This window comes from Bos grunniens, chromosome 14 (genome assembly GCF_055505025.1).
Source record: "Bos grunniens cultivar Pamir isolate PY7600 chromosome 14, Bosgru_T2T1.0, whole genome shotgun sequence".
Classification (NCBI taxonomy): domain Eukaryota; kingdom Metazoa; phylum Chordata; class Mammalia; order Artiodactyla; family Bovidae; genus Bos; species Bos grunniens.
The window spans coordinates 9,049,645-9,069,531 of NC_141178.1; the positions used below are offsets into that span (position 1 = coordinate 9,049,645).

The 19,887-nt window shown below is 39.6% G+C and overlaps 2 protein-coding genes across 2 annotated transcripts in view; both read left to right on the top strand.

Moving 5' to 3' along the window:
- Window positions 1–5,876, top strand: part of LRRC69 (leucine rich repeat containing 69) — a 74,724-nt gene extending 68,848 nt beyond the window's left edge. Inside the window, 1 exon segment of the mRNA XM_086335911.1 lies at window positions 5,757–5,876. Within this exon segment, the coding sequence (XP_086192037.1) occupies window positions 5,757–5,876 (120 nt within the window).
- The window catches only part of SLC26A7 (solute carrier family 26 member 7), a 184,819-nt gene continuing 170,688 nt past the window's right edge, over window positions 5,757–19,887 (top strand). Inside the window, exon 1 of the mRNA XM_086335892.1 lies at window positions 5,757–5,872. The gene's annotated coding sequence lies outside the window, so the exon portion shown is untranslated. The remainder of the gene's footprint in view (window positions 5,873–19,887) is intronic.

The following is a 19,887-nucleotide window of genomic DNA, read 5'->3' on the forward strand; positions in this document are numbered from 1 at the left end:
AGAGAAACTGAAGAACAGAGAGCTGTTAGAGTGCTTGCCTGGTGGGGTGTGAGGGGTAGAAGTAGAAATGCAAGGAATAGAAGTGCCGTGAGGGAGGAAGGAGAGCAGAACGTGGTGACTGATTGGATGTGGGAAACCCAGAAGGTTCCAGAGGGATCTGATTTGGGGCAGGACTTCAAGTTTCATTTTAGACATGTTGAGTTTCAAGTGATATGTGGATAATTGAAGTCACTATGTTTAGCGATCAGTTGGAGACAGACTAGAATAGCAGAACAATAAACTTCTATGCTTTATTTGAAAATATATGCACTTTCCAATAACTGTTCATTCTTCCAAACAGTTCTGTAAATTATCATTAAACTCTAATCAAAACACTACATTGGAGAAAGAAGCTGGGAGGTACTCTATGACTAAAAAGATCTAGAGTTTAGTGAACTTAGATTCTAGTCATGTCTCTGTCTCTAACTATGAGGCCTAAGGTAAGTCACCTTCCTTCTCATTATATCTGGACCAGTTTCCTCATCTGTACAATGAAGTGAGTAGATTCAAAATCTCTCCTAGCTCCAGAGTGCCTTGATTCCTTAATTGGGAGAGTGGCTATGATAGTCATGCTTTTCGTGGTCCTGCTAATTCAGAACATGATACTAGTATTCGTTTCCCATTGCTGCTGTAACAAATTTCTAATAATCTTGATGTTTTAACAACAAAAATGTATTAGCTTGTAGTTTAGTAGGTCGGAAGTCCAATATGAGTGTTATTGTGCTAAAATCAGTGTCAGGAGGACTGCATTCCTTCTGGAGGATTCTTTCCTCCAAGAGAGAATCCATTTTTTCACTCTTTCCAGGATTTAGTGGCTACCTACCTTCCTTGGCTCATGGTCTCCTCCCTCCATTCTCAAAGCCAGCATTGGCAAGTCTAGTCCTCCTCAGACCACATCACTTGGACTTTCTCTTTTGCCTCCGTCTTCCACTTTCAGTGGTCCTTATGATGAAATTGGGTCCACCTGGATAATTCAGGCTAACCTCTCCATCTTGAGATCCTTTTAATCTTTTTTTTTTTTTTTAAAGATCTTTAATTTTATCACACCTGCAAAGTCTCTTTTTCCATGTAAGATAACATATGTAGTCACAGGTTCCAGAGTTTAAGACCTGGATATTCTGGGGGAGCCTTTTTCCTGTCTACCATGATACCTTTTCCTAAGAAAAAAGAAAGGCATCTATCTCTTCTTTCCTAGTCCTTGCACTTCATGAAATACTGAAACTTTAGCCAAAGCTCTGCTTTATACTATATGATATAAATATATATTTTGATACTTTTTGATTTCTTAAAGCTTAAAATATGGTAGTTGTCACTCAGGCATATTTTAAAAACAACTCTCAATTCCACCATTCAATGAATATAAAACTTAGTAAGCATGCATTTTCAAACTTAAAGTGGAAGACTATTTTTCCTTAAAATACGGAGAGGATTATAATCATGTTTATTTCCTTTATGAAATAATGCATTTTACTGTAGAGACTAAAGAGAAAATTAGACTTTAGTATAGCATTTCACATTTTAAAGCTTTTTGCTAAAAAGATATAAAATCATAAACCAACTCCTTTTCTTCTTCTCTGACTTTGGCTTGATAAAAAGGATGTTTAAGCGTTTCAGTTTCTAACTGTAAACAACAAAGCAGTATTTATCTTTGATGGAGTTACGAGGTTTTATTAGTTGAGGTTTTTGAAGACATGTCTACTCTGTGTGTCATAATTCCTTTGTAAATGCTTATTTCAAATGGATGTATGTTATACAAGTAGAAATATATGTCATACTGGTGACAGTGCCACAAATGGAAATAGAAACTTAAATGGTATCAGGAGTCAAGGTATTAGAGACTTTCTTTTCTCATGTAAGCATTACTGAGTTCAGTGGCTTTAGATGGAAAAGTATATTACCAAGGAATTATATTGAGTCCATTTTTCTCAGTAAAATTTCCAGGAAACAATTAATAGCCGTGAGATATATGATGTTATAAATAGTAATTATTAACTTAGAGAATAACCACAAGTTGTTCAATACAAAGCTGATAATGGCTTTTGGTAAAATAAGATTAAATACATTTAAATAAAAAATTTATGAAAAAATTTAAATAAAACATTGTATTCTAATTAAACAATAATACCCTCCAGAAAAGGAATGAGGAACACAGACATCTTGCATTCCTGCTTGCAGCAAGTGCCAAGTCAAATTCTGCTCATGCAGTTTCTTAAAGACACGAGGGAGAATGGCTAAAACCACGGCGGAAATAGGAAATGCTTTTAATAGTTTCTGTTATGAACTTTTCACCTCATGGAGAAACTGGACAAAGAGAACTGGATCACTCTATGGCCAAGTTGCTTTCTTGGTTTGTGTTTGTCTTTCTTCAACCTCCTCCTCTTGGTTCATGGCTCTGCTCTTTGTCCTGGTTTCTTAAACAGAAGCTGAGTGAAGTGCATGTAGCATGGTATATTTTGATAGCCTTTAGTTCTGGATGAGATGTGTTACAGTCGTCGACAGGAATAGCTTATTAGATGAGAGGGTTATCTACTATGTATATGGAAAGGCCACATTTAGATTTCGGCTTTTGTCATTAGTTCTTTAAGTACCATTTCAACATTTAACCATTATAAGCTATTAATCAATTTGATCTCATATAGAGTAGATTTGAATTATTATACATAATGTGTCTGATATTGTACAACTACTTATGAGTTCTTTTTATCTTTAGACTAATATTTATTGTTGATGTCCCATGAGTCAACATTTTATGATCTGTTTATTGTTTATATAGAGAGTATATTGTTTCCCCAATACAAAATGAACATTCTTGAATTACTGCTCTCATAGTTAACCTTTTCTATTAAAAAATGTCTTTTTGTATCTTCTCCAGGTAGCCACATCCTAGACATCCTTAAAACCCTAGTCCACTGTTTTGTTATATTGGGAAGTCTTGCTTCATATGCCGCCTATGGTGATGTGTCTTTTCTCTGCACCCATGCAGAACATATCAGTGGATTGAGCCTTATGTTTCTAGTTATTTTTTTGTGTTTATGTCTTACATTTCCAACTAGTTGCTGAAAGATTCTTAGAGGCAGGGATTGTTCCTTATATATCTTTGTATCTTTGACACTTTTGCCTAATTGGGTACAGGTTTTTGGTTGTTTGTAATTTGTCATAACTCCTAGCTGCAAGTAAAAGAAACCCACCTCACACACTAACTCAAGTAATGAAGAAGGTCTAGGGATAAGTCTGGCTGAATATTTAGTCATGCTGGGTTGGGTATCCAAATTTATTCATCCAGAATTTGTCCTCCTGGTTTCCTTTGTTTTGGCTTTTCTCTCAGATTGTGTTGGAGAAGTCAACGGCACCCCACTCCAGTACTCTTGCCTGGAAAATCCCATGGACGGAGGAGCCTGGTAGGCTGCAGTCCATGGGGTCGCTAGGAGTTGGACACAACTGAGCGACTTCACTTTCACTTTTCACTTTCATGCATTGGAGAAGGAAATGGCAACCCACTCCAGTGTTCTTGCCTGGAGAATCCCAGGGACGGGGGAGCCTGGTGGGCTGCCATCTCTGGGGTTGCACAGAGTCGGACATGACTGAAGCGACTTAGCAGCAGCAGCAGCAGCTCAGATTGTGTGCATGTGTGCTAAGTTGCTTCAGTCGTGTCTTACTCTTTGTGATCCTATGGAGTGTAGCCCACCAGGCTCCTCTGTCCATGGGATTGTCCAGGCAAGAGTACTGGAGTGGGTTGCCATGCCCTCCTCCTGGGGATCTTCCTGACCCAGGGATCGAACCTGCATCTCCTGTGGCTCCTGCTCTGTAGGTGGATCTTTACCACTGAGCCACTGGGGGCGCCCTTGCTCTCAGGTTAGAGTTCTTTCAATTGTGTCTTCTGGCTGTGGAGGGAGCACTTCTTCTCTCAACAGATTCAGGGAAAGCTTTGGGGCTGATGATTATCGGTTTTCTTGGAAGCTCTTGGGCTATGTGCTTACATGGCTGTGGTAGTGGGATCAGTTGCCCTCTCTCTTTCATAACATTTGCACTGAAATTGGAGAATGGGTAGTTCCTTAAAGGAAGAGGTGGGCTTTTGTGCCAGCTGGTGGGAAATGGGTGCTGACAGACAAAAAATAAGATTCCCATTAGGGAATTTCAGTCATGTTTCCTGGTTGATCACATAAACTTCTAGGAAATAAGTCAGATTTGTAGAGATTCCAATTTTCACCCTCATCCAAAATATTTTATCATTAGAACAGTGCCATGTATTCTCTGAGCCTTTGGCTCTTCATTGATTTATCACCAAGGTTGAAAGGTTATTACTCTCTTGAGGGTGGATTAATAGCTGTATTTAGGTGCTTTAACCTTTAAATAGGCCCAGGGTGTTCTTTTATGGAAGAGTGAACAGAACAGTAATGAAATCTCTTACTGTGGATTGTGATAATGATAGCCCAGTGGGTTGGTTAATGATAAAACTAAGTAGCGTTATCAACCAATTAAACTTTGACTCTGTTTCGGACTCTCTCACTGAGACCTGTGTTGACCTCAGAAGTTGCTTATAAAGCAAATAAATGGTAAGCTTTGAGGTTGCCATTATTTCAAATATAGTGGTCAGAACATGTACACTAAGAGGTCAATACTTTGGCCACCTGATGCGAAAAATCGACTCATTTGAAAAGACCCTGATGCTGTGAAAGGTTGTTGGTGGGAGGAGAAGGGGATGACAGAGGATGAGATGGTTGCATGGCATCACCGACTCAATGGACGTGAGTTTGAGTAAACTCTGAGAGTTGGTGATGGACAGAGAGGCCTGTCTGCTGCAGTCCATGGGGCTGCAAAGAGTCGTATATGACTGAATGACTGAACTGAATTGAATTGAAGTGGTCAGAACATGTACACCAACTTAGTGTATATGTTCTAAAATTCCTTATTTGTACATTTAGAAGTAAGATGAGAGATATTGTAAGTACAAAAACTTAAGTCCTATATTGATCAACTTGCTTGAAACCTAGCCCGTGAAAATCTTAATGAACATTGCAGACAATAAACAGAGTTCTAGGAAGATTAATTTCCATGAGAAATGGATGCTAGGTAAAACTGAGATGTGTATCGAAGTGTTCAGTTAGTCTCTGTTTATTGATCAGTTTAACATCCCTGTAGATCAGAATCAGGTTTGTATGGATTCTGTATCATTTTTTTGCCTTCATCCCAGAAACTTTACAACTAAGCAATACAGTAATATCTTTGGATAAAAGCCTAGATAATCTTTTATCATTTGAATTTTATTTAGTGTTGAGTATGCCCTTCTTAGGGCTTCAATGGTGGCTCAGGCAGTAAAGAATCCACCAGCAGTGAAGAAGACCTGGCTTTGATCCTGGGTTGGGAAGATCCCCTGGAGAAGGGAATGGCAACTCACTCCAGGATTCTTGCCTGGAGAATCCCCTGGAGAGAGGAGCCTGGTGGGCTACAGTCCTTGGGGTCACAAAGTGTCAGACACAACTGAGCGACTAAGCACAGCACATAGCAGCATGCCCTTGTTAACTAGTTAAGTTTATTTGTGTGTGGGAAAAGAGCAAATCAAGCATAAACAGTTTAGTATGTACTTTAGAAATCAATATTCTGAAATCTCCGAGAAAGCTAATATTTATTTTATTTACTTAAAATACTTAAAATATTGTAAATGTTTAAAATATTTATTGAGTAGTGCCTTAATTTTATTTTTAATCTTTACTTTTTAGAACTGGAAAATAAGCAGAAATCTACAGCTGGTACCTCTTCGAATATTAATTTGTTCTTATAAATGTTTTTACCAACGTAACCCTAACATCTTTGGAATTGCTCAGGTATAGAGCAGGTAAGAAGCTCATTTAGAGCCTCACATGACTTACCCATCAGCTCTGCACACATAGTCAGATTATGCCCAGCTTATGATACCCTGCTCTTTGTCAATACCTTAAGTAAAGGAAGAAAAGAAAAGTAAAGGACCAGTTTAAGCACCACAGTCTAACTTTAGATTGTTTAGACTCTTAAGTGTGCTGAAAAATAAAATAAAAATAGAAAAATCAGTGTGTGTGGCAATTGAGTGTCATTTTTTTTCTGTCATTTTATTTTGATGGGGTCAAGTATTTATTTTATGGGTATTTTGCAAGTGAAAGAGAATCACATTTTAGTGCTAGATAGTTCAATTATGATTTCAGTTGCGTTCTTATTTTCTAAGAGGCACTAAAATCTTTCTTTTCTGTCTTTATTAAGGTAATATTGGTTTATAACATACAAGTTTGGTATAGTCAACATTCTGTTTCAGCTCCTGTGCACATTACCAGAAGTTTAGTCTCCGTTCACTGCCATACGGTTAATCCCCTTTATCCACTTTGCCCTCCCCAACCCCCTTCCCTTCTGGTAATCACTAGAATGTTCTCGGTATCTGTGTGTTTATTTTGCTTGCTTATTTTGTTTTATATTCCACATATGAGGGAAATCGTATAATATTGGTCTTTCTCTTATTTCATTTAGTGTAATCCCCTCAAGGTCCATCCCTGTTGTAGCAAATGGCAATATTGCATCTTATTTTTTTATGACTGAGGTGAGAGTTGGACTGTGAAGAAAGCTGAGCGCCGAAGAATTGATGCATTTGAACTTTGGTGTTGGAGAAGATTCTTGAGAGTCCCTTGGACTGCAGGGAGATCCAACCAGTCCATTCTGAAGGAGATCAGTCCTGGGATTTCCTTGGAAGGAATGATGCTAAAGCTGAAACTCCAGTACTTTGGCCACCTCATGCAAAGAGTTGACTCAGTGGAAAAGACTCTGATGCTGGGAGGGATTGGGGGCAGGAGGAGAAGGGGACGACAGAGGATGAGATGGCTGGATGGCATCACTGACTCGATGGACGTGAGTCTGAGTGAACTCTGGGAGTTGGTGATGGACAGGGAGGCCTGGCGTGCTGTGATTCATGGGGTTGCAAAGAGTCGGACACGACTGAGCAACTGAACTGAACTGAACTGAGTATTATATAATGGAGAAGGCAATGGCAACCCATTCCAGTACTCTTGCCTGGCAAATCCCATGGACAGAGGAGCCTGGTAGGCTGCAGTCCATGGGGTTGCTAGGAGTTGGACATGACTGAAGCGACTTAGCAGCAGCAGCAGCAGTATTATATAATATCCCATATCTTCATCCATTCATCATTCATGAACACTTAGGTTGTTCCCATATCTTTGCTATTTGTAAATAATGCTGCAATGAACATAGGGGGCATATGTCTTTTCAAATCAATGTTTTTATATTCTTCAGATAAATAGACAAGTAGAATAGCTGGATCATGTAATAGTTCTATTTTTAATTAAAACATTTTTGTACTGAAGTATAATTGATTTATAATATTGTTAATTTCAGTTCAGTTGCTAAGTCATGTCTGACTCTTTGTGACCCCGTGGACTGCAGCATGCCAGGCCTCCCTGTCCGTCACCAACTCCTGGAGTTTACTCAAAACTCATGTCCCTTGAGTTGGTGATGCCATCCAACCATCTCATCCTCTGTCATCCCCTTCTCCTCCCACCTTCAATCTTTCCCAGCATCAGGGTCTTTTCCAATGAATCAGCTTTTTGCATCAGGTGGCCGAAGTATTGGAGTTTCAGCTTCAGCATTCATCCTTCCAATGAGTATTCAGGACTGATTTCCTTTAGGATAGACTGGTTGGATCTCCTTGCAGTCTGAGGGACTCTCAAGAGTGTTTGAGCATCTCCTGTGGAGGTATGGGTCGGCAGTGGACTGCCACAGGGACAGGGGCTCTGGGTGCAGCAGACTTGGGTGTGGCATAAGCCCTTTTCGAGGAGGTCGCCATTAACCCCACCATAGAGCTGCCAGAACTTACAGAGGACTGGGAAATAGATTCTTGGAGGGCATAAACAGAACCTTGTGTGCACCAGGACCCAGGAGAAAGGAGCAGTGACCCCACAAGAGACTGACCCAGACTTGCCCGTGAGTGTCCAGGAGTCTCCGGTAGAGGTGTGGGTTTGTAGTGGCCTGCTGCAGGGTTGGGGGCACTGAGTGTAGCAGTGCATGCATGGGATCCTTTGAAGGAGGTCGCCATTATCTTCATCACCTCCACCATAGTTTGGCCCCAGGTAAATAATAGGGAGGGAACAAAGCTCCACCCATCAATAGAAAACTAAAGATTTACTGAGCATGGCCCCACCAATCAGAACAAGACCCAGTTTCCACCACAGCCAGTCTCTCCCATCAGGAAGCTTCCATAAGCCTCTTATCCTTATCCATCAGAGGGCGGACAGCCTGAAAAACACAATCTGATCACATGGATCACAGCCTTGTCTAACTCAATGAAACTATGAGGTGTGCAGTTTAGGGCCACCCAAGACGGGCGGGTCATGGTGGAGAGTTCTGACAAAATGCGGTCCACTGGAGAAGCGAATGGCAAACCACTTCAGTATTCTTGCCTTGAGAACCCCATGAACAGTATGAAAAGCTAAAAAGATAGGACACTGAAAGAGGAACTCCCCAGGTGGGTAGGTGCCCAATATGCTACTGGAGATCAGTGGAGAAATAACTCCAGAAAGAATGAAGAGACGGAGCCAAAGCAATAACAACACCCAGTTATGGATGTGACTGGTGATGGGAGTAAGTCCGATGCTGTAAAGAGCAATATTGCATAGGAACCTGGAATGTTAGGTCCATGAATCAAGGTAAATTGGAAGTGATCAAACAGGAGATGGCAAGAGTGAATGTCAACATTTTAGGAATCAGCAAATTAAAATAGACTGGAATGGGTGAATTTAACTCCGATGACCATTTTATCTACTACTGTGGCGAGAATCCCTTAGAAGAAATGGAGTAGCCATCATAGTCAACAAGAGTCTGAAATGCAGTACTTGGATGCAATCTCAAGAACGACAGAATGATCTCTGTTGATTTCCAAGGCAAGCCATTCAGTATCATAGTCTATGCCTTGACCAGTAATGCTGAAAAAGCTGAACGGTTCTATGAAGACTTACAAGACCTTCTAGATCAGATCAAATCAGATCAGATCAGTCGCTCAGTCGTGTCTGACTCTTTGCGACCCCATGAATCGCAGCACGCCAGGCCTCCCTGTCCATCACCAACTCCCAGAGTTCACTCAGACTCACGTCCATCGAGTCACTGATGCCATCCAGCCATCTCATCCTCTGTTGCCCCCTTCTCCTCCTGCCCCCAATCCCTCCCAGCATCAGAGTCTTTTCCAAAGAGTCAACTCTTTGCATGAGGTGGCCAAAGTACTGGAGTTTCAGCTTTAGCATCATTCCTTCCAAAGAAATCCCAGGACTGATCTCCTTCAGAATGGACTGGTTGGATCTCCCTGTAGTCCAAGGGACTCTCAAGAGTCTTCTCCAACACCACAGTTCAAAAGCATCAATTCTTCGGCGCTCAGCCTTCTTCACAGTCCAACTCTCACATCCATACATGACCACAGGAAAAACCATAGCCTTGACTAGACGGACCTTTGTTTTCAAAGTAATGTCTCTGCTTTTGAATATGCTATCTAGGTTGGTCATAACTTTCCTTCCAAGGAGTAAGCGTCTTTTAATTTCATGGCTGCAGTCACCATCTGCAATGATTTTGGAGCCCAGAAAAATAAAGTCTGACACTGTTTCCACATCTATTTCCCTGAAGTGATGGGACCGGATGCCATGATCTTCGTTTTCTGAATGTTGAGCTTTAAGCCAACTTTTTCACTCTCCTCTTTCACTTTCATCAAGAGGCTTTTGAGTTCCTCTTCACTTTCTGCCATAAGGGTGGTGTCATCTGCATATCTGAGGTTATTGATATTTCTCCCGGCAATCTTGATTCCAGCTTGTGTTTCTTCCAGTCCAGCGTTTCTCATGATGTACTCTGCATAGAAGTTAAATAAGCAGGGTGAGACCTTCTAGAACTAACACCTAAAAAAAGATGTCCTTTTCATTGTTAGTTTCAGGTGTATGGTAAAGTGAATCTATTACACAAATACATATATCCACTCTTTTTTAGATTCTTTCCCCCATAAGCCATTACAGAGTACTGAGTAGAGTTTCTTGTGCTATACAGTAGGCCCTTAGTAGTTATCTATTGTATATATATGCCATTCGCAGCAACATGAATGGACCTAGAGTCTCATACTGAGTGAAGTAAGTCAGGCAGAGAAAGACAAATATCACATGATGTCACTTATACATGGAAACTAAAAAAAAGGCTACACATGAACTTTTAAACACATATATATTCTTAAAAACTAAAATAGAGTTACACATGTAGAAAATAAACTCATGGTTATGGGGTGTAAAGGGTGGGAGGAGCAGATAAATTGGATGATTGCATCGACACATACATATTTTTAATTTTTTGAAGAACCTCCATACTGTTTTCTGGAGAAGGAAATGGCAACCCACTCCAGTATTCTTGCCTGGAAAATCCCATGGAAGAGGAGCCTGGTGGGCTACAGTCCATGGGGTCGCAGAGTCGGACACGACTGAGTGACTTCACTTCACTTCATACTATTTTCCACAGAGGCTGCACCAATTTACTTTCCCACCAACAGTGTGTGAGGGTTCCCTTTTCTCCACATCGTCGCCAGTGATCGTTGTTTTTCGCCTTTTTGGTAGTATCCATTCTAATAGGTAGGAGGTGATATCTCATGGTTTTGATTTCCCTAGTAATTAGTGATGTCGAACATTTTTTCATATGCCTGTTGGCCTTCTGTATGTCTTCCTTGGAAAAATGTCTATTCAGATCCTCTGCCCATTTTTGAATCAGGCTTTTTGTTGTTGAGTTTTATGAGTTCTTTACATATTTTGGATGTTAATGCCTTATTTGATACGCAAATGTCTTCTCCTGTTGGAGGTTGTCTTTTCTTGGTGTTGATGGTTTCCTTTGCCTGCAAAAGCATTTTAGTTTGATGTGGTGCTGGTGGTTTAGTTGCTAAGTCGTGTCCAACTCTTGCGACTTCATGGACTGTAACCTGCCAGGCTCCTCTGTCCATGGGATTCTCCTGGCAAGAATACTGGAAATTTATTTTTGTTTTTGTTTGCTTTCCCTGAAGAGACATACCTAGAAATATATTGCTAAGACCAGTGTCAAAGAGTGTAATGTCTGTGTTTTTTCCAGGAGTTTTATGGTTTCAGGTTTTACATTCAGTTCTTTAAAGCTGAGTTATGTGTACGACGTAAGATGATGGTCTATTTTCGTTCTTTTGTATGTGGCTGTTCAGTTTTCCAGTACCACTTATTGAAGAGACTGTCCTTTCTCCATTGTATGGTTTTTGCTCCTGTATTGTAAATTAACTGTCCATATATGTGTGGATTTATTTCTGAGCTCTCAATTCTGTTTCATTGATCTGTGTATATTTTTCTGTCAATAGCATGATATTTTGATTACTTTAGCTTTGAAGTACAATATGAAATGAGGACAGTGATCCCACCATCTTCTTTTTCTTAAGGATACTAAAGTCCTCTTGACTAAGATAAAACCTTCATTCCACTTAAAAATGAGTAGAAGCTGAAAACCCAGGCTTGGTTACTCCTAACATCACTTTGTTCTTGCTTTTAAAGCTTGTCAATTTTTTTTTCCCACAAGAAAACCATGGGAAGTAGTGCTGGGATGAGAATTTGGCTCCTTTTCTCTGTGGGACAACAGAAAAGTAGGGGGGAAAGTTATGAGAATGTGTAGTACAGTTTGCATAGATGAGTAGCTCTTGGAAGTGTTCTGTCCAGCAGCATCCACATCACTTGAAAACTTGTTGGAAGAACAAATTATCTGTCCCCACCCGGAACCACTGAATCAGAAACCAGGAGAGTATAGTACAACAGTCTGTGATTGAAAGCTCCTCCAGGTGATTTTGATGCACATGCTTGTTTGAGACCCCAGGGACAGACTAAGATAAATTTGCTGTTTATCTTAGAAAAGCAAGAAATTTAATTATAATTTATTTTTAAACCCCACTATTCATGTGACTAATTGGTGGTGGTTCTTATGGAAAGCTGAGTGATTTTTCATCTTACGTATGTTTTATTACCATGTTACCTTCCTAACTGGGCCTTTTTTTAGTTCACTTCAGGACATGGTCGTTCATGCAGCAGGGTTGCCTCTGGCATACCTGAGAAGCTAAATAAATGGAGCTTAACTGAGAGGCTCTCAGTTCGGTAGAATGCAAGAGTCAAGCCCCACTGAGACAGGAAAATTTCTAAAGGCTCCATTAACCAAGAATGCATTTTAAACAAACAAACAAACAAAAAAAAAGGTACAAATGAAAGTCATAGGAGCTCACTTAAAAATGAGTTGCAGGAATAAAATGTGTGTGTTTGCCGAGGGAAAACTACTGAGAAAATTGATTTTGATTAGGGAAATACCTTATGCCACCTATGTTGTTGAAAAGCATGTTTGTTTACCATTTTAATCTCATGACTTCAGCTACAATTTATGTACCAACCTTGGTTTTGGGGAGAAAATTGTATTCATTCATTTATCTATGTGTTCACTTATTCACCAAGCATTTCAGGTATTCTTGAAGCTCAGGGGACATGGAGACTGTTGACTGTCCGCCTCCACATTTTTTACCCCCTACTTCATATCTCAAGTTACGGAGACTTTGTTTCTGCCAGATTATTCCAAAAATGGCCTTTCAGAGGTCATCAGTGACTTCCTACCAATCCAGCTGCTCCTCATCTGGCTGTTCTGTAGGTTTGGTCTTGTTTGAGCATCTTCTGCCTCTTGGAACTTTATGCCTTAGGATCATTATTTTCCTGATGGCCTCTTGCCCATAGCTTAACTGAGTTGTCTTCTATATCTTCACACAAGACCAACGGTTCTATGAGGAGATTTCTCTTAGTCCCATTTTATTGTCTCTTAGCACTTTTTCTTTACCTGAAGGAACTCACCTATTCCCACCAGTTTCATTTAGATTCACTTATCGCAGCTAGGGGAGTAGCTGCTAAATCTCTTTCTTCATTTTTAACCCAGGTTTCCAAGCTTCACTATCCAAAATAGAATTGATTCTATTCTTCACAAATTATTTATTCATGTATTAAGCAAATATTTATTGAGGAGCTCCTGTCTACCAGGCACTGTTTTCTGTTCTAGGAATATAGCAGTGAACAAAACTGGCAAGTCTCTGATTTTAGAAAGCTTATATTCTGATGGGGTTGGGGAGGCAAACAATAAAAGCCAGACAAATAATATGGTGATATGTACTTTGAAGAGAAATAAAATAGGATTCAAGAGATAGAGAAATGATGAGAACACTTTTTAAAAAGCATTTTGGCTGCACTGGGTGTTCACCATGGTGTGTGGACTCTTCCTTGCATCACTTGGCCTTTCTCTGGGGGCTGCACATGGGCTTAGCTGCCCTGCCACATGTTGGGTCTTAGTTCCCCAACCAGGGATCAAGCCTGCCTCCCCTGCGTCGGAGGGTGGATTCTTAACCACTGGACCACCCGGAAAGTCCCCAAGGATACATTTTATAGAGAGTAATCTGGGTCTGATAGGGTAATATTTGATCAAAAATCTGAAATGAGGGAATGAATTCTGTGGGTATAATGAATAGGAATCAGCTGAGTCTTTGAAAGGCAAAAAGTGCAGGAAGAACGCTAGAAAGCATCAATAACTAAATGTGTGCTAAAGAGAAAGCATGACTCTGAGCTCAGGAGACTTAGTTTTGCTGAATGCATGATCGTGCATGATCACAGGAAGGATGCATCTGGGGAAGGATGCATCTGCTTCTGCCCTATGTTCAGAACCATTTAATTAAATGAGAAATTTAATGTTACTCCACATATATATGGGTGTCCATTGGCATATGCATGCAATGCTGGAGACCTGGGTTCCATCCCTGGGTTGGGAAGATCCCCTGGAGAAGGGAAAGTCTACCCACTCCAGTATTCTGGCCTGGAGAATTCTATGGACTGTTTAGTCCCTCGGGGTCACAAAGAGTCAGACACGACTGAGAGACTTTCATTTTCATTGGCATATGAGATTGTGGTCTCTTCTTGCCAATCTATAATCCTTCTGAAATTCTAGCATTATGTTAGAATCTGAAACACTGCAAAATATTTTCATTTTCTAACAATTACAACAAACTTTTATTTACTCAAATGAAGTTGAAGCAACTGAAGCATTAACTTTTTTGTGAGTTATTTGGATTTAGTATTTCTCTGTCTCTTTTGTGGGTCCTCTCTGGAATTTTTTGGTTCACTCACACTTGCCTCAGAAAGACATAGCTGAGTAAAAAAGAGAAACTCATCTCTTTTACTGTTATAAATTTGTTATTGTCTGTGTTGTGGGAAGGTAGATTCAAATAGAAAGACGTATATTTTAGGATTATTAATAAATTCTCTTTGTCGCCAGTTACTAATTCCATGGTACAATGAGCAGAGAGGAATTCCTTTAAAATAAACTGGATCAGTCTCCCCACCTCAGTCTGCACTTTCTCTCATCCCCCTTCTGCTGGCTCTTCTCTCAGATGTGCCTGCTCAGTCCCCCCAGCCTATGGGAAGTGCCTCCCTGGCCGCCATATTTCAATTGTGAGTTTCACCCCCAGCACCTACTTCACCCCTTCCCTTCTGATTGCTTTTCCCATTCCTTCTATTTCACTCTGTAATTTACCTACTAATTTTATTTATTGCCCGTCTCCCTCTACTATAATGTAAGCTCCATGAGAGGAAACAAGACTTTTTTCCCCCCTAACACTTTATTATAAAAATTCTTAAGCATATAGATAATTTGGAAGAATTTTACAGTGAATACCCATAAGTCCATCATCTAGATTCTACAGTTAACATTTCACTCTATCTGCTTTATTACATCCCTCTAGTCAACCATTGATCCAACTTATTTTTTTAATTTATTTTTGAAGTTGCAGACATCAGTGGTTTCCCTTCTAATATTTCAGTGCGCATGTCACTAATTAGAGTTCAATATTTGTTTCTCTCTTTCTTCTGAGGTAACTTTGATATTTACATTTTTAAAAACAAATTAATTAATTTATTTTAATTGGAGGATAATTACTTTACAATGGGCTTCCCTGGTGACTAGGCTTGTAAAGAATCCGCCTGCAATGTGGGAGACCAGGGTTCGATCCCTGGGTTGGGAAAATTCCCTGGAGAAAGGATAGGCTACCCACTCCAGTACTCTGGCCTAGAGAATTCCATGGACTGTATAATCCATGGTGTCGCAGAGTCAGACACAACTGAGTGACTTTCACTTTACTTTACAATATTGTGGTGGTTTTTGCCATAAATCAACACAAATCGGCTACAGGTGTATATGTGTCCCCTCCATCCTGAACCCTCTCCCACATCCCTCCCCACCCCATCCCTCTGGGTTGTCCACCACTCTTTGGGTGCCCTGCTTCCTGCATTGAACTTGCACTGGTCATCTATTTTACATATGGTAATACATGTTTCAATGCTATTCTCTCAAATTATCCCACCATCACCTTCTCCCACTGAGTCCAAAAGTCTGTTCTTTACATCTGTGTCTCCTTTGCTGCTGTGCTTGTAGGATCATTGGTACTGTCTTTCTTGATTCCATATATATGCATTAATACACAGTATTTGTCTTTCTCTTTCTGACTTCCTTCACTCTGTATAATAGGATCCAGGTTCATTTATCTCATTAGAACTGACTCAAATGTGTTCCTTCTTATAGCTTAGTAATATTCCATTGTGTATATGTACCAAAACTTCCTTATTCATTCATCTGCTGATGGACGTCTAAGTTGCTTCCATGTCCTAGCTATTGTAAATAGTGCTGCAATGAACATTGGTGTACTTGTGTCCTTTCAATTCTGGTTTCCTTAGGGTGTATTCCCAGCAATAAGATTGTTGGTTTACATGCACAAATTTATATGACTTCACCAAAAATGCATTTATAAGCCCTCATCAAGATATGGAGCGTTACCATCATTCCAGAAAATCTTCTCATGTCCCTTCCTTGTAGTTTTGCTAGATTTTACAGAACACCCAGTTAAATTTGAATTTCAGTGAAGCAATGGATAAATATTTAATATAATAATGTCTCAAATGTTCCATAGGATATACTTATGCAAGAAAATTCTTTGCAGTTTATCTGAAATTCAAATTTAACTAGAAATCCTGTATTCTATGGCAGCTCTACTTTCTAGTATATTCTTGCATCATTTCCCAGAGGAAGTGAACTATTCTGATGTTTTTCCACCATAGATTTTGCCCATTTCAGAACTTCATATAAAAGGATTGCACTATATGTATTTTCTGTAAGGCATTTTTTCACTCAGCATAACGGTTTTGAGATTCATCCATAGTGTTTATGTGTATCATGAATTTGTTCCTTTTTATTATTGACTATTGTTCCATAATATAAATATACTACTATTTATTCATTTATTCTTCACCTTGGATTTTTTTCCACTTTCCTTCTATCATGAATAAGCTGCTATGAGCCAACAATGGCTGCCAATTAAGTTCTTGACAAAGTCCCAACTCTTTAACATGGCTCATTCTGTAATTTTCTTACCTCCCCTCTGATCTCAGCACACACCACTCTTTTCTTAAGCTCACCACTCTCCGATCATACTCCCTTCAGTGTCCTGAAGCTTTCATGCTGCTTCTCCCATTGGCCTTTACACGCAGTTCCTTCCATCTGCATCATGGACTCAATGGCCTTGAGTTTGAGCAAACTCTGGGAGATGGTGAAGGACAGGGAAACCTGCCTGTGAGTTTTGCATGGTAGAATTGTACCTAAGCTGTCTCCCTCTGGTATCAGGTGGAGAAGGAACAACTGGAGGAGAAAGAAAGAAATCTTACAGGACGTATTTTTGCTCTTGTTTGGGACTGATTATAGGGGCTCTGGCATGTGCTGTCTAATAAATTATCCATGTGGCTATTTTCACTCATTCTTATCAGGAGAAAAAGAGAGCATCATAATTCTCACCAGTCTAGGAACATTGTGAAATAATGTCAGTCATGAGATATTTATGAAAACTCTAGAATGGAGGAGAGTCTGGGGAAGGAAAAACTGTGAAAGGTCTGGGAGCCACAGAAATATTTTGATGACGGAGAATCATTGGGGATTTAAAATATGTATGTAAAAAAGTTTGGTTCTTTAAAAGGAAAAATTCCTAATGGATGTTTGAAATGTGTGTATGTATTTCTCAGAAACTCAGGATGTATTTCTAGCAGTCATTGATTAATAACTCTCGGGTTATATCTGAGTCAATATATTACCAGTTTTAATGCCATTTTTACTTAATTTAACTATCTGTTTGCCACTATGCTATGCTAAGTCTCTTCAGTCATGTCCGACTCTGTGCGACCCCATAGACGACAGCCCACCAGGCTCCCCCGTCTCTGGGATTCTCCAGGCAAGAACACTGGAGTGGGTTGCCATTTCCTTCTCCAATGCATGAAAGTGAAAAGTGAAAGTGAAGTCACTCAGTCATGTCCGACTCTTAGCGACCCCATGGATTGCAGCCTAACAGGCTCCTCCGTCCATGGGATTTTCCAGGCAAGAGTACTGGAGTGGGGTGCCATTGCCTTCTCCTCTGTTTGTCACTAGGCCATGGAATTCTGGCTTTGGATGTCTATAATGGTCTCATATAAGAAACAGATTAAGTAGAATCAGAGTAAAATCTCCCCAAAGGCTATTTGGGATTCTTAATTTCTCTTGATGTCTTTGGAAGTGAGCAAAAGCTGCATTATTCATTACTTCTTAAAAATTTTACTCACGTTATAAGAACTATAAATCTCTTATCTCAAGAGGCTTTCAGGACAGAAGCTATAAAATATAACTGGAGTAGACACTGGTCCAGCTAATTCAGAAACAAAATTTGTAATTGAATATTTATATCTCAATTTGAATTTCAGGAAAATAAGATCTTTTCTTTTCCAAAAGAATATCATAGATCCTCTTGACAGCATGAGGATGAAAACAGAAACTTCTAACCTGAATAGAAGGAAAATAATTTGAAGCTGGTAATTGAGTAAATCTCAAGATTCAGATTTCCAGTTCTCCCCACTCCCTCCTTCCCTTCTGCTGGGATTTTCAGAGAATAGTAGAGTTAGGAGAAACTGTGAGAAGTTTGAAAACTATGAGTAATTTTATAATTAAAACAGTCAGAATTTGTTTCTTTGAAAGCATATGTTAGACCGTCAGGTAAAGTTAGGTAAAAGCAGAGATAGCTGAGACCCTTTTGGGAGTAGTGTGTGCATCATTTTAATGCAAAGTGAGACTAATTTGATATGCTATATTGTAGAAAATATGAAATACCATCAGAAGTCATCACTGACATAATAAAGTCTATGTAGATACAAACCCTGGCAACCTTTATCCAGGTGTTCTTAATTGTTTGTTACTTACTTGACAGAGGACAGAGGATGAGATGGTTAGATGGAATAACTGACTCAGTGGACATGAGTTAGAGTAAACTCAGGGAGATAGTGAAGGACAGGAAAGCCTGGTGTGCTGCAAGTCACGGGGTCTCAAAGATTCAGACACGATTTAGCGACTGAACAACTGACTTGACAACCACTAGGTGACGCTGTTGCTTCACCAAGTTAGTGCAGGAGGCTCCAGGAACTGCTCCAGAGGAAGTGCTGCTGCTTACGTTAGCCTGAAAGTGAACTGATACTGATCATCAACAGAATTACAAGCAGTTCTGACAGTACCATCTATTATATGTAATGTACGCATGCTTATAATAAAACAAACTACTAAGTACTGCTGCTGCTGCTGCTGCTGCTAGTCACCACCAGACCAATGTCTAGTACGTGTCAATTCTGTGATCACCTTTGTGCTCTGTAGTTTAACTTAATCCTTCTGTTAATCATACTTGTGGGAGATTACAAATCTAAGAAGTGGCAGAACCGGGTGCCCTGGCTGCTTTATTGACAGATGTGGCCACTAGTCACATAGCAAGCTAGTGGTAGGATGTGACATCTCCGATGGTATGTGTTTCCAATCAAGTTGCCTATATCAAAATAAGAGCACCTGTGGAAAAACAGTGAAGTGGGTTAACATAAACATAATTTCCTTTCCATTATTTTTTAAAAGATGTTCTTGGAAACTCATATTTGTGGGAAAATTCTATTTGATATACCTACTAATGTTTTCATTCACAGCAGATAACTTTAACTTAGGATTGCTAGATAAAACATGATTCCTATATAAATTTGTTTCAGATAAATACTAATAACTTCTTAGCCTAAGTGTGACCCATGCAAAAATCTGTATGTCTGGTAAACAATAAATATATTTACTTTTTGTATAAGTATGTTCCAAATATTGAATGGGGAATATCTATATTAAATAAAAATTATTTCTTATTTATATAAAATGCTAATTTACCTAGGTCTCCTGTATTTTAATTTGGTAAATCTGTCAACATTACCTTACTTTTCTTTTTAATTTGGGGCAGTTTAACAAAGCTCAGTCAATTTTCTCCCTCTCTATTTTGGATCCTCTCTCTTCTCTATCTACCCCTCTGTTCCTGAGGAATATATCTGTCCTTTTAAAGGAGCATCCTGTGATCTGACTGTTAAATGCTTCTGCTTCTCGCCAGACGTGCTCCCAGAGAACGGAGGTTAGATGTGAAAGTGCCTGTACATACAGTGCTGCATCAGATTCAGAAACTGCTTTGTTGCTTTCACTGTACTCACTATTTTTCGCATTATCTGCTGAAGTTCCTGATTAGAGTGTGGGAAAGAGCATACATACAATCTGCCTTATTCCTAACCTCAGAAATCAATTCCAGAAGGAAGTTTAGACCTTGAATTTTTAAATCTACTGTTCTTAGTTTTACAATCCTAATTATGTTAAGTCTCCTAAAGTGTCATGCTCCCTCATTCATGGGACCTCCCTGTGAATGAGTAATCC